Source organism: Microchirus variegatus (genome assembly GCF_963457635.1).
Source record: "Microchirus variegatus genome assembly, chromosome: 17".
Classification (NCBI taxonomy): domain Eukaryota; kingdom Metazoa; phylum Chordata; class Actinopteri; order Pleuronectiformes; family Soleidae; genus Microchirus; species Microchirus variegatus.
The window spans coordinates 6,723,297-6,736,595 of NC_139818.1; the positions used below are offsets into that span (position 1 = coordinate 6,723,297).

Genomic DNA, 13,299 nt, shown 5'->3' on the forward strand with positions numbered 1-13,299 from the left:
CTTCTCCTCCTTCTCCTCCTCCTCCTCCTCATCACAGTTTACATGTGCAAAAAAGAAGAGAGGAATCCAGCACGCGCGCGCGTGCGCACACGCACACACACACACTGGGCTTCAATTTGCTTTCGGATGAGGAAACCATGGACGCGGATGCAAGAGGCGCAGAGATGATGGAGCAGAGAGGAATATTTCACATCTGAACACGGACACTCCGGGGCTCGCGGCTGCGATGACTGTGGTGAGCATCAACACACGCCGCCCATCGCAACCCAGTGTTTTGTTCGTTGTTGTTGCTGTTGTTGATGTTTTTGTTTTACACAGGAAACTGTGTGAACGGATGTGTATTGTTGCGGGGTGTGTGTATGTGTGTGTGTGTGTGTGTGTGTGTGTGTGTCTGGGGAGGGGGGGGTTACATGCATTACGTGCATGCACTGGTGTAAATACAGGCTAATTGCACACGCACGTGCATGTACGCGTGTGATAACGAGGGCGTGTGTGTGTGTGTGTTCTCGTGCACTGACAGGTGTGTTGGCAGCAGCAGCAGCGCACACAGCACGATTTATCTAGGGCGCTTGCTCGCTCGCTCGCTCGCTCCCGCGTTTGCGAAAGCCCACAGATATGATATATGATTTACGAGAGAGTGCGCGCGCGGCGGGCGTGTGTGTGTGTGTGTGTGTGTGTGTGTGTGTGTGTGTGTGTGTGTGTGTGTGTGTGTGTGTGATAAGATGTAAGTGTGCATTAGCCTGTTCTGTAGCGTTGCCTCTGTATTCAGTCATGGCTGAAGCTGTGAGTCCCCTCTTTTATTTTGCCGCAGGGAGCTGTTGTCAAACCTCCTGCTCTCCAGGGTTCTGCTGCTTCCGGGCCTGTAGTGGTGGACTTATTAGAGCCGTCTGGAGGGAGGGAGGCCCCCGTTACTGAGAATGTGGATTATTTATTTTTCTATTTGTTTATTTAAGTGGTACGCATCCTCCTGACTTGATGCTCGCTCCACAGTGTCAGGACGGGGGAGCATAATGATATGCCCTCCCTCTTGTTTTTCTCTCCATTGGTCACTCATTACAGAGATCATCCCAATACACCACTACTATCCCAGTTTTTTTTTGTTACTATAAGAATGTAGATATGCGCGTGCGCACGCGCGCGTCTGGCACTGGCATGGGTTGATCTTTTCCTCCGCGCTTGCAGCAGAAATGGAGGTGGTGAGCGAGCCCGTGCAGACCACCAGTCGACTCGTATCCCCTCAGCGTTTTCTCGGTACATGCAGTGTGAGGAGGCTTCGGTTCTAACCAGCCGCAGCCGATCGATTCCAATGATGTGTTTCTTTCCCAAGGGGGGGGGGCAGTACAAGAAGGGGCGCTCATGATTCGTCGCTGTATGCTATGATTTTTATTCAGATGGCGTGAAGGCAGTCCGCGTGCCCGCTGTGTTTCGTTGAGACCGTGATATCGCGGGTAGCTTAATAAAAAAAATTGACGCCACAGACTTTTGTGTTCACAATGTGGGAACCTGCGAAACCCAGCCTCTCTCTCTCTCTCTCTCTCTCTCTCTCTCTCTCTCTCTCTCTCTCTCTCACACACAATATTCTTTATTTGCCCATTTTATTAACAGTAGAAGTTCACTCTTGGCAGACCCATGTTTTTAACTTTGTTAAATACCAGGATCCTCCACCAAACCCATGTATACTTTGCAACATTTGCAACTATTGCATGCACAGTATTGTATTTCATTCAATGCATCGAAAAGACTGTTGCAGTCTGAGCAAAAATCAACCATTTTGAACACAATTTAAAGCAGATTGCTGTCTGTGATGTTGATGTGAGGAGCCACAGATATCTCACTGTTTAAGTGAGGCAAACAAAGAGACAGTTTAAAAAAAAAAAAAAAAAAAAAAAGGAATAACAACAACAACTATATCCATTGTTAGAATCATGGTGAAACAAGCTCCCCTGAAAGCATGCATTAGGGGAGCTCGATTGTTGTGGCTCAGGTGACAGAATTTGATTTTCTGTTCTATGAGGTTCCTGAAATAAATTACAGAATGATAGTAAAAGATATCAACATATGTCTGTACCAATTTCTGAATGTTTGTCAATGTCTCCGCAAACAAACTTAATGCTATTCCTGCTGTTTCCACCCATGAGTGATGGTGCTGCACTCAAATGGGACCGTATCTATGTTCCTCGGGTCCTATGTTTCCCGGGTCGTATGTTCCCCGGTCACATACAAAGCGGGGGAACATAGGACCCTTTCTCTAAAAAAGGGTCCTATGTTCCCCGCTTTCACCCAAAAGGACCCGGGGAACATAGGACCCTACCCCTTACCCTTACCCTAACCCTTACCCTTACCCACACACACTTTTTTGTAGTACTCTGACCATAGTGCCACACACTTCCGTGTGTGTGTTTGTGTGCATATAACATGTTTAGTATAGCGTTACCATTTGAAAATAGGGCTCCCCTAAATGTCACAGTATAATTCTAACACTGACTCCATCGCTCTATCCAGCTATGTGTACATACATGTTTGTAGGAGTAAGTTGGAGTAAGAACAGCTTGGGAAGGAAAATAACACAGTAAAGTGAATGACTGTTTAAAATAAAAATATGTTTTTTAAAAATGGTCCAGGGGGAGGATGTAAAGTGACAAATGGAAACTGGACCTAACATATTGATCTATACAAATCTTACTCTACAGACTGAAGATAACATGTTTGTTTCTGACAGATCTGCACAAATAGCAGACAGAAATCCTTTTAAATATGTTTTCAAATGAAAATGAGTAAAAAAAAAAACATAATTCCCTCGCATATCCCGAATCATAATGCAATCGCAATTCCCGTCAAAATAATCACAATTTGATAGTTATTCAAAATAATTCAGCCTTAGTTAGAAGTGGTCAGAAAATGACATATTGCCACTGTCTCAAACTCAAATGACCCAGGGCCAATGAGCGTCCAGTTTGCTCATGAGGAGGTCGATTATGTCCAAAAAAAAGTGTCACTGTTTTTAAATAAATAAAAACAACTGTTTAGTGTTGCATATCACATCATGATAATGCAATAACAATATATTCCACAAAACTAGAATTAGTAAATTAGTTTAAAAAAAAAAAAAGTTTCTTATTGATGACATAGAACATGGGTGTCAAACTCTGGCCCGCGGGCCAAATTTGGCCCGCCGTGGAATTTCATTTGGCCCTTGAGGCAATATCAAATTAACATTAGAGCTGGCCGGCCGGTATTATACAGCATCACCGCCGCTGTAACACCGCATTCACCACTAATACTACAAATCCCATAATGCTCTGCTGTTGTTTTGTATTCATTGTTATTTTATTTTCAATTGTATTAGCTTGTGGAAAAAGTTAATGTTGATATTTACCTCAGAAGGCTGTAAATAGAAAAGAGGCATTCAATGTTTTATTAAAATTTTATTTAATATGCCATTGATGTTTTTTCGTTTGTTTTTTGAAAGTTGATTTTGCACTATTAAGTTATATAAGCGTTGCTTGTTCCATATTCAGTGTTAAAGCAAATCAGTGTAGCAAACTGAGCAATAATTAACGTTTTATTCATGCACTTTCTCTTGCTACTTCAAGGCTTGAATGTTTGATTCATTCATTATTGTTATTTTATTTTCAAATTTATTATTAGCCTGTGGAAAAAGTTTATTTTGATATTTACCTCAGAAGGCTGCAAATAGAAAAGAGGCATTACATTTTTATCCATCCATTATCTACCGCTTATCCTGTATTTAAGGTGCATTCAATTTTTATTTAAATTTTATTTGATATGCCATTGATATTTTTTAATTATTATTATTATTATTTGAAACTCGATTTTGCATGTCACTATAAAGTTATATAAGCCTTGCTTGTTCAATATTCAATGCAAAACTTGTTTGGGTCCCTATTAAAAGGTTAATTTGTTCAACCTTGGCCCGCGGCTTTGTTCAGTTTAAAATTTTGGCCCACTCTGTATTTGAGTTTGACACCCCTGACATAGAACAACAGTAAAAAAGCATAAATTGCAGGAACATCTATCTGTCTGTGTGTGTGTGTGTGTGTGTGTGTGTGTGTGTGCTATTCATATACAGTGGTATGCAAAAGTTTGAGCATTACAGAAAGTGTGCAAGAATTATTTAAACAAAATTAGCATTCATGCAGTGGAACAAATACAACGTTCTGGAATGACCATCTCAGTCCCCAGACCTGAATATTATTGAAAATGTGTGGTGTGATATAAAGTGGGCTGTCCATGCTCGGAAACCATCAAACCTGACTGAACTGGAGATGTGTTGTAAAGAAGAATGATCCAAAATACCTACCGCCAGAATCCAGACTCTAATTTGAAGCTAAAGGAAGCGTTTAGAGGCTGTTATTTCAAGGAGGATGCACAATTTTTCTCTTTTGTGGTGCCTAAACTTATGCACATGCCTAATTTTGTTTAAAGCTCACATAGAGTGGTCCTTTTGCACATATATGTGAGTTATATGGCGGTCTACTTAAATACATGACTGAAGACGGACTGTGTTGTGATTGGCCAGCCAACGAGACCTTTCATAACAGTCTTGCGATTGTCTTGTGATTGTGGTCAATGCACACTTTCCGTAAATCATATAAACTTTTAATTCTCAAATATCACTGTGTTTATCTCCTATATGATTTATTTAGCTGAAATTTCTTATCCAAACAACCAATGATTTATAAAGGAAAATCATGAAAATGTACAGGGATGCCCAAACTTTTGCATACCACTGTATATATGTATGTATATATATATATATATATATATACATAATATATATATATATATAAATATCTTCATATTATCTCGAACTGATGGTCGGAGATCGATTCAAACTTGGTGTCTTGCTACAGTCACGAGTGCAGTGCCAAGTTTGATGTTGTTTGGATAAGTAATGCAAAAGATATTGTTAAGTATATCGGTAAAAGAAGCACATATTGGCTTTTGCCGCTCTACTACTCCCCCTCTAACTCACACAGCACCATGGACTACCTGAGAGGATAAGCGTGCCTTTTTGCAGAATTGAATCCGCGGGTAAAAAGTTAATCAAGTACAAAATGTGTGGGTGATTGTTATGTCTGACCTCAACAATAAAGACTCCCTGAATGCGGTGTGGTGTAAAATTAGTCAGTCATTTTGCTAAATGCGGTTTGCTTGCATTACAATGACTCATTGGATTTTGCAACATGCCAACAAACACAGGTATGCAGTGGCTATTCACTATGTAAAACATGAGGTGCAATAAACGGACACTTCGAATAGCCCAGCCTACTTTGGACAGTCTTGAGACTTTGAAGAAAATGACAATTCTGAATTCTGAAGTCTCAAATTTAAACGAGCTATAATGGTCCCGAATTTAAGGACGTTTCAGAATCCCACACATGCAAAGCACAACCAGCTACAGACAACAAGTGGAAGACAGACTAGCATCTTGCCATCGCACAGACAAAAACAGGTTTTGCACGGGCACTTCACTAGTATTCATAACGGAAAATGAAATGGAATAACAAAATAAGTAACTAATATATGGGCAACTGAAATTAAAACACAAAAACAATTTACATTATTTTTTTAATCAATTAAAACATTATTTTAATTTAAAATTGTGATTCGTATACGCTAATGTATTACTTTAATGGAAAGTATTGCTCAGTTTATATGACAATAGCCAACAAGCATACTAAATGTTATATTCTATGTCTATATTCTATTTGTCAGCTGTCAGTCTGCTGCCTTGGTCACTTGTGCTGTGTTTACAAGGTAGAGGAGGTCATGGGCCACAAATATGACATCTCTGACATGATGTTTGCTCAGCTCCAATGTTCCCATATGGATAGAAAGGGATGGAGATAAAAACTGAGAATATCATCAATACAAAATGTTTGCATGCAAATAGTGTTCTTGCAGTTTGTGAAGTCATAGTTGAAATGTGGTCGTTTAAGGTTGTGACACATATTCATAGCTTGAATATAATAAAATAATACACTGTTGTCATATGCCGTGTCTCCACTGCATGGTCCCAGCTCGCCTTGATTTGCCTTGCCTTGGCACAGCTCGACTCTATGCGGTTTGGTTGGGTTTCCATAACAAAATAGTACCTCCTCAATGTGGGTAGAGTCATCACTGCACGGCTGCATGAAACTGCCTGACTTTGTTTTACACGGGACACACACAGACTTGTGACTGGTAACTTGTAAAGTAGTTGTTTTCAGTGTAACTGAATCATTAGAATTAGTTCATTAAATAGAGTTGTTCGGTATTTCCTCCATGACCTTAACACAGACGCCGTCTGTAACAGTCACTGGACCGAAAGCGGCAGGGGTTGTGATGCGGTTCACCAGTCACTATTGCTGCTTTCAGCAGTGTTGTCGCTAAATACACCAGTCTCCTCTGTGAAATTGTGAGATTTTAGACATTTTCTTGGTAATTGTTGGAGATAAACCAATGTTTTTAGGATTCTTAAGTCCTTTTAACCGATCTATAGTTCGGCATTGTTCGGCTTGATTCGTATGTCGAACGTCACACTCATGACTTCCTGTGACGGCCCTCTGACCAATCAGTGATCGGCAGTCTGTGGACAGCATGCATAGTCTCGCCTCAGCTCACTTGCAACCTCGCCAGAGCAGGTACTAAAAAAAAGTACCAGGTTCCAGGTACTATTGCTAATGGAAACCCAAAATAACTGTATCACGTCGAGGGGAGGTGAGTCGTGCCACTCTAGTGGAAAAGGGGCTATAGCTAATTGTACCGTGTGCCACCTGAGCTAAGGACTGGCTTCAGAAATTTTATTTTGACCATTTAACAAAACCTCAAATCTACAACTTCTTTAGTCCATGACATCATAAGAATATGAATGCTACTTGGTCTCACTGTTAGACAGCCTTTGAAATGCCTGCTGTACTAATGAAGAGCTGCTGGTAATAGCGTTATTCTAGGTCCAACAAAGTCACAAGTTTAGTTTGAATTCTCTGGACTATACAAGAACCCATCAGATCTACTTGGTTAAGATTGGTCAAGTTTGTTTTGCACATAGTCAGTAGTTATCAAAGCAACACAAACCTTGGATACCAGTGGACCAAGGTTAAATTATCAAAATATTCTTAGCATTTCTTGAATTCTAACAGCTCTATCTGATCTAAACTGTTTGCTCACTGAAACTGAAACTGAAAGTGTCTGTGGGATAACCCTTTCCAGTGTCTCACAACACTTCCAATCAGAAGCCAGAAGCCGCGTTTGTATTGTGCAGACCTTTAGATGACCCTATTCATGTGTCTTTAATTTGACTGTTTGACCTTCTTGCCTCTATGATATCAGGCTGTCACCTCATTTAATTTCAGATATCCCATTTTGCATACAGCCTTATTCAAATATATTACTACTCTGATCTGTATGATGCAGAAGAAGAAAATGCTAACTGTACTTAAAGTAAATGTAGTTGATGACAGTGATTATCCATCAGCAGAGCAGGAAGTATGTTGTTTTTTGTCAGAAAACAGTGTGGATGCCAAGTGCTCTGGCCTGCTCACCAGCATGAAGAGCTAATGCAGAGCTGCATCTGGTCTCCACTCTCCAGTAATGTCCTTATAATAATTATAAGACCACTGGCAGAGACTTTTTTCGCTGTTGCTGAGGTTGCCTAGCCTCATTAATGCAATGAAGCCTGTATTGGGCACTAAATTAGTCCAAACCACTTAAAAATATAAAGGCCAATGCAGTCCCTTTAGTGCTGTTGGAGGAAGAAGAGAGAAGCACATGATACTATAATAATGTTGATTGTCTGAATCCATACCAAACATCTGCACAGATGTTTAATGTCTCACCCTGACCCAAGGGGGGCTCCATAAGAAGATTCTTGCCACAGCTCAATCCAAAAAAAGATAGTCATGGTCCATCTAATCCCAAAGCCTGAACAGGATGACAACTCCTGTCTCAAAGGGTCAAGGTTCATGTTCTCAATGTATTTTATATTTCCCTGAATGATTGCATTAACAAAGTTTTGTGTACAAAGAACACACAACACATCTTGGCAATTTGTGTGCAGTTTCAATATCCATCCCTCCATTCTACCACTTTATCTGTGGGGGGTTGCTGTGCCAATTTCAGCTGATATAGGGCGATCGGCGGGGTACACCCTGGACAGTTTGCCAGTCCATCACAGGGCCAGCTATAGAGACAAGCAACCATTCATTCTCACGGTCAAGGCACAGAGTGTCCAATTTAAATTTACCTAATCATATTGTATGTTTTTCGGACTTAGGGTGGAAGCTGGAGAACCCAGAGAAAACCCACACACGGGGAGAACATGCAAACACCATGCAGTGTGCACCGCCCTTGTTCCAACCAGGACTTGAACCAGGGTCTTCTTGCTCAAAAGGCAAGAGTGCTGACCACTACACCAACCGTGTGCCCACAGCTTGTAGCTGTAACTTTCCAATTGAATGGCACCAAGGACTCGACAAAATCCACCTTTTGAATTGAATTCAGCTGTGTACAGTGTATCTCTTCTTCTTTGTCTTTCTCTTGACCAAATCTGATCTTTTTCTGACCCACACTGCTTTTTTTAAACTCAGCATTGGGACACAGATGATACAGGTGGTCAGGCAAATGCTCCTCTTTGCAATGTTGATTTTAACAAAGGTAGCCCAATTATTTCACATTGCAGCCTCTGTTAGCTTCAGAACTCGGAAGTGACTACTCCGACTACACCCTATATGAATGTTCTGATAAATCTGGTGTCAATCCTGGTTTCTTTTCTGTTTGGTTCCTCATCTTTCAGTTGATTGAGTTGCTCATATGCTCTCTCTGCCTCTGGGTAATGTTTGAAATATCTGGGAAATATTTGGTGCCACAGAATTCCTTCACCGTCACTGGCATAGACTATAGCCACTTCTTTGTTAGAGTTTGTGGAGGTTTGCTCTCTATTAACACTGTCAAACCTGTGTATTCAATGTCAATCTTGGAGTGCCTTTTTCAAAGTTTTAATCTATTCCACTGATGACTTCTGACAGCTGGAATTTTCTTAAACTCCGCCACTTTTTCAGTGGCATTTGATTGATTTATTGCTGTTATAAATCATGAGCTTAATAATTTGTCATCAAGACTGTGCTGCAGGTGAATTGTTTTCACAGTTCCTCGACTGGTTGGCTCAACCAGCTTCAGAAGTACTTCCCCATATGTTTTCCATCGCTGCGTTGCCAATGAACGTGTTAAGAGAAGGGGGGTTTCAACAGCTCTGCTAAGAGACGCAGAGAAATGATGTTGTGGCCTTTTGTCTAGAATGGATCATCTGTTGGTCATCTGGTGGGATCAATAGTGACCACTGATCATAACCCTAACCCTCAGTTACTGTTTTTTACCAGCCATTGCAGGTGATTTAACACTTTTACAGTGGTTTGAGCAGCAGCATGACATTTTATGACTCCCAGTGTTTAATCTAAAATATTTTCAGCTTACAATTGTTTGCAGTCTTTGTAAGGTCAGCTTTTTGTTGTTGTTCAGGTAACATGTCTTTGTGTGGGTCCAGTTCCACCTCTATGTCTGTCATGAATCCAGTTTCTACTTTACCATTAGCTTCCTTGATTCCATAGAAATACAGATGTGAGAATTGTCTTTTTATTTTTGTTTATTTCCACTTTAACTTGCCCCATTGACGTCCTCGTAGCTCTGTCAGATATGATCAATTCAGCAGAGTGCTCTGGTTGATAATCACAGGTCTAGTTTTCAAATTTTGTTTTATGTTATCTTTTGATGTCATTGTACCCCCTTTCCCTTTCCACTGTAGGACTTCGAACAGTTTCCTGGTCTTTCAATATTTTACTGCTAAGTTTTGTCTTAGTCGTTTATTTGAACTGTCAAGATGTTTTCTATTGTGGTGTGCAGTAACAGGACAGGTACTTATAAAAATTGGCAGAATTCTCAATTTCTCACTATGTTGGTTTGATGTTTTCACATCCCACATAATGGTATGGTCAGCAGCAGGTTTAATAATTCCATCGAAAGTACTAGTTATCAATATTTGTATGATGTATATGTAAAAAATGTACACCAGCAACCTTTGCGTTTAAATCAGTGACTGCGTTCCCAATTGAAAACATAGTGGAGCGCGCTTGCCAATGTTTCCGAAACATTAAAGCAAGGAGCACTGCCCATACACATACACTCAGTATACATCACTTTTCCACTATCTTTTTTACTTTTACACAGTTTTGGGCCCACAAAGCACCAAGGAGCACAGCCTGCTTCCATCCTGTGCTCATGTTAATCAATCGTGCTGTCCACAGGCACCACACTGAAGCTTCACATCGTGGAGCAACGACTTGTGATCCCCTGGGTTCCGTCCCAGTGTCTGGTCTATTTTCGGCGTGTGCAGCAAGTTAATTTGCCTAGAAAACACCCTCAAATAGAAGTGTGCCCCAAGTTTTGCTCCTCCTCCAATTTTTCACCACAATTCCTCTTTTCTCTCTTTTCCTCTTTTCAATTCTCTCCTCATCCACTTTATGAGCAGCACCTTTGTTACGCCCACAGTTGGTGTTGTGGTTAGCACTCTTGCCTTTGCAGCAAGAAGACCCGGGTTCCTGGGTTCGAGGCCCGTTTGGAACAACTTCCGAATAAGGGTCTTTCTGCAAGGAGTTTGCATGTTCTCCCCGTATGTGCGTGGGTCTTCTCCGGGTTCTCTGGCTTTCTCCCACAGTCCAAAAAAATGTGATATGGGGATTAGGTGAATTGGTCACTCTAAATTGACCGTAGGTGTGAGTGAATGGCTTTTTGTCTCTATATGTGACCCTGTGATGGACTGGCATACTGTCCAGGGTGTACCCCACCTATCGCCCAATGTCAGCTGAGATAGGCACAGCACCCCCGCGACCCTCTGGTGGAGGATAAAGCGGTAGATAATGGATGGATGGACCTATGTTATGATAGTATGTGTTTTTCAGTTTATCTTCTTTAGTTAGCTGTAGGAGGCTGGACTTGCTAAATTAAGTTAAGACGTTTCACCTCTCATCCAAGGCGCTTCTTCACTTCTGACTAATTGGACAAAAATGGTGTCGTCATAATGGTGTCAGCATTATAATGCACAATCAGCTGTAATGTCCTGAAGTTTGTGCGCAAAAGTTAATTCCATCTAGTTCAGCTTTTACATGCAGCATTCACTTTGTCATTCACACTGTAAGTTAAAATCCAGAAGCATTAGTAAATATGATGCTTCACATTTGTATGCACCAAAAAAAAATGCAAATTGCAACTCATCCATCAGCATTGCTGTCACATTTCTATAAAAATTAGTCTGGGTTGTCTCAAACTCCTGCTTGTAGTGTATTTTCTCATTTGCTATAATCTCAGTGGAGCTCATTGGGGGGTCTCATGCAGTGCCTGCTTTCTTTTTCAGCTCTTCCCCGCGGTGTTGTGAGGAGCTCTGCCTCGTGAACTCAGTGTTGGAGCGTCAACCCTCCTTCAGCCCTTCCTGCCCCATCACCCCTTCCCTTCCTCACCTCCAGACAATCCTAGCCATCCACTCAAAGGCGCCCATGTACATATTTCCTGCATAACAGAGGACCAGAGAGGCAGTCTGATTGTTATCAATGACATGGATCAGTAGCATAAAAACAGGAAGGTGTGTAGACATGGCCAAAAACATATTTATGGAAACCTGAAGAGGTAAAGATTCAATATTTTGTTCATCAAACCTTTGGTAGGAACTCGTTAAAAAAATCACATAGACCGATATTTTGCACACACAATTAATTTCCTTTTGTTAACTTGACAAACACACCGCGGTCTGATGATGATGTGCGAGGTGATGCCCACCATTTCTGAGGATGGGCGAAGTGGAACTGGCGGGGGCCCCGCCTCTCCTGCTGGGACAGGAGTCGGGGGCCCCGGAGGTGCGATGGGAGGAGGAAGCTTCAGCGGGAGGGAGATCAGAAGTGGAGATGAGGGAGGCAGCACGGGAAACCTGGAGTCTCTGATGGTCAACATGCTGACCGAGAGGGAGAGGCTGCTGGAGAACCTGAGGGAGACACAGGACAGCTTGGGCACTGCTCATCTCCGCCTCCGTGAACTTGGCCATGAGAAGGAGTCACTTCAGAGGCAGCTGTCTATTGCCTTGCCACAGGTACAGCTCTGTTTGTATGTGTGTTATTACAATCTGTGCATCTGCATATTCATGGTGTCAAATTGTGTGAGCCAGTCTCCATTTATTCTGATTACATGTGAGATGTAAAATATGAATATATTATATTATCAATATGCTTTTTTGGTATTGTTCGATATGGTTATACATTGTTTAACGCATGTATTAGACCACCAGACAAAGCCGTAATTAACAAGATCAACCAAAATTATATTTTTAAAGCTAAAATATAATTATTATTGTTACCATGAATTTTCAAATGTACTGTTTTACAAAAACAGAAAAAAATGGTAAAGCACATTATTGTTTCTTGATTAAGAAGTCAAATTATAGTAATTTACAACGTTTTAATGGTTGAATGTCGGGATTGATTCTGACACATTTGGTTATAAAAAGGTGAATACAGTTTGTTATTTGCCAAATAAATCAAAGTAACATTTTGTTATAACTGTTATAACAATAATGTTCATGTTTCTTGTTTTTATGACAGGTGGTCTAATGAATGTGTTAAGCACTGTGTTTCACAATATAAGTTAATATTTCTTTTGAGATGTTAGAGTTTCTCACAGGAGAGAGACAATACACTATAAATATGTGTGTTAAAATAAAATATCTACTGTTTGTAATCTGTAATAAACAGGTTAGGGTTAAAAAAAATCTATATTCTCTGTCTCAACCAGTTGGGGTAGGAGACAGGAGAGAGGGGAGGGGGAAGGGAAGGTGTTTAGTGAAGGACATGTGAGCGAAAAGAATGGCAAGGAGAGAAGAAGATAGAGGTGAGATAATGACCAGGAACGGTTGTGCAAAATCGATTAACTTATGATCAACACTATTTAGATCTATCAAAGTATCTAAATATATCTACATTTCTTTAATTTGTTCAAATGTTTTACTTTTTTCACCCTGGTGATTATGGACCCAAGCAGCCACTTAGTTCACTTTGGCCTTCATTCTGAATCAAACAAGGTGGAGAATGAGAAATATACAGCCCAGCCTGTAGTTTGCTTCATTTTGAGATGGTTAAAGATTTAAAAAATGCAATATTTGACTCCAATATGTCACACTGAAACAGACAAAATTGTGCTGGATGGTTACCACATTCACAGAGAAAACAGTTGCATCTTTTAATTTATTTATTATTTATAAAT

At 40.7% G+C, this 13,299-nt stretch overlaps 1 protein-coding gene across 1 annotated transcript in view; it reads left to right on the top strand.

Moving 5' to 3' along the window:
- Positions 1-11,800: 11,800 nt before the first annotated feature.
- The window catches only part of LOC310939424 (liprin-alpha-3-like), a gene marked incomplete at both ends in the record, with an annotated part of 30,995 nt that continues 29,496 nt past the window's right edge, over positions 11,801-13,299 (top strand). Inside the window, one exon of the mRNA XM_083904177.1 lies at positions 11,801-12,133. Within this exon, the coding sequence (XP_083760303.1) occupies positions 11,801-12,133 (333 nt within the window). The remainder of the gene's footprint in view (positions 12,134-13,299) is intronic.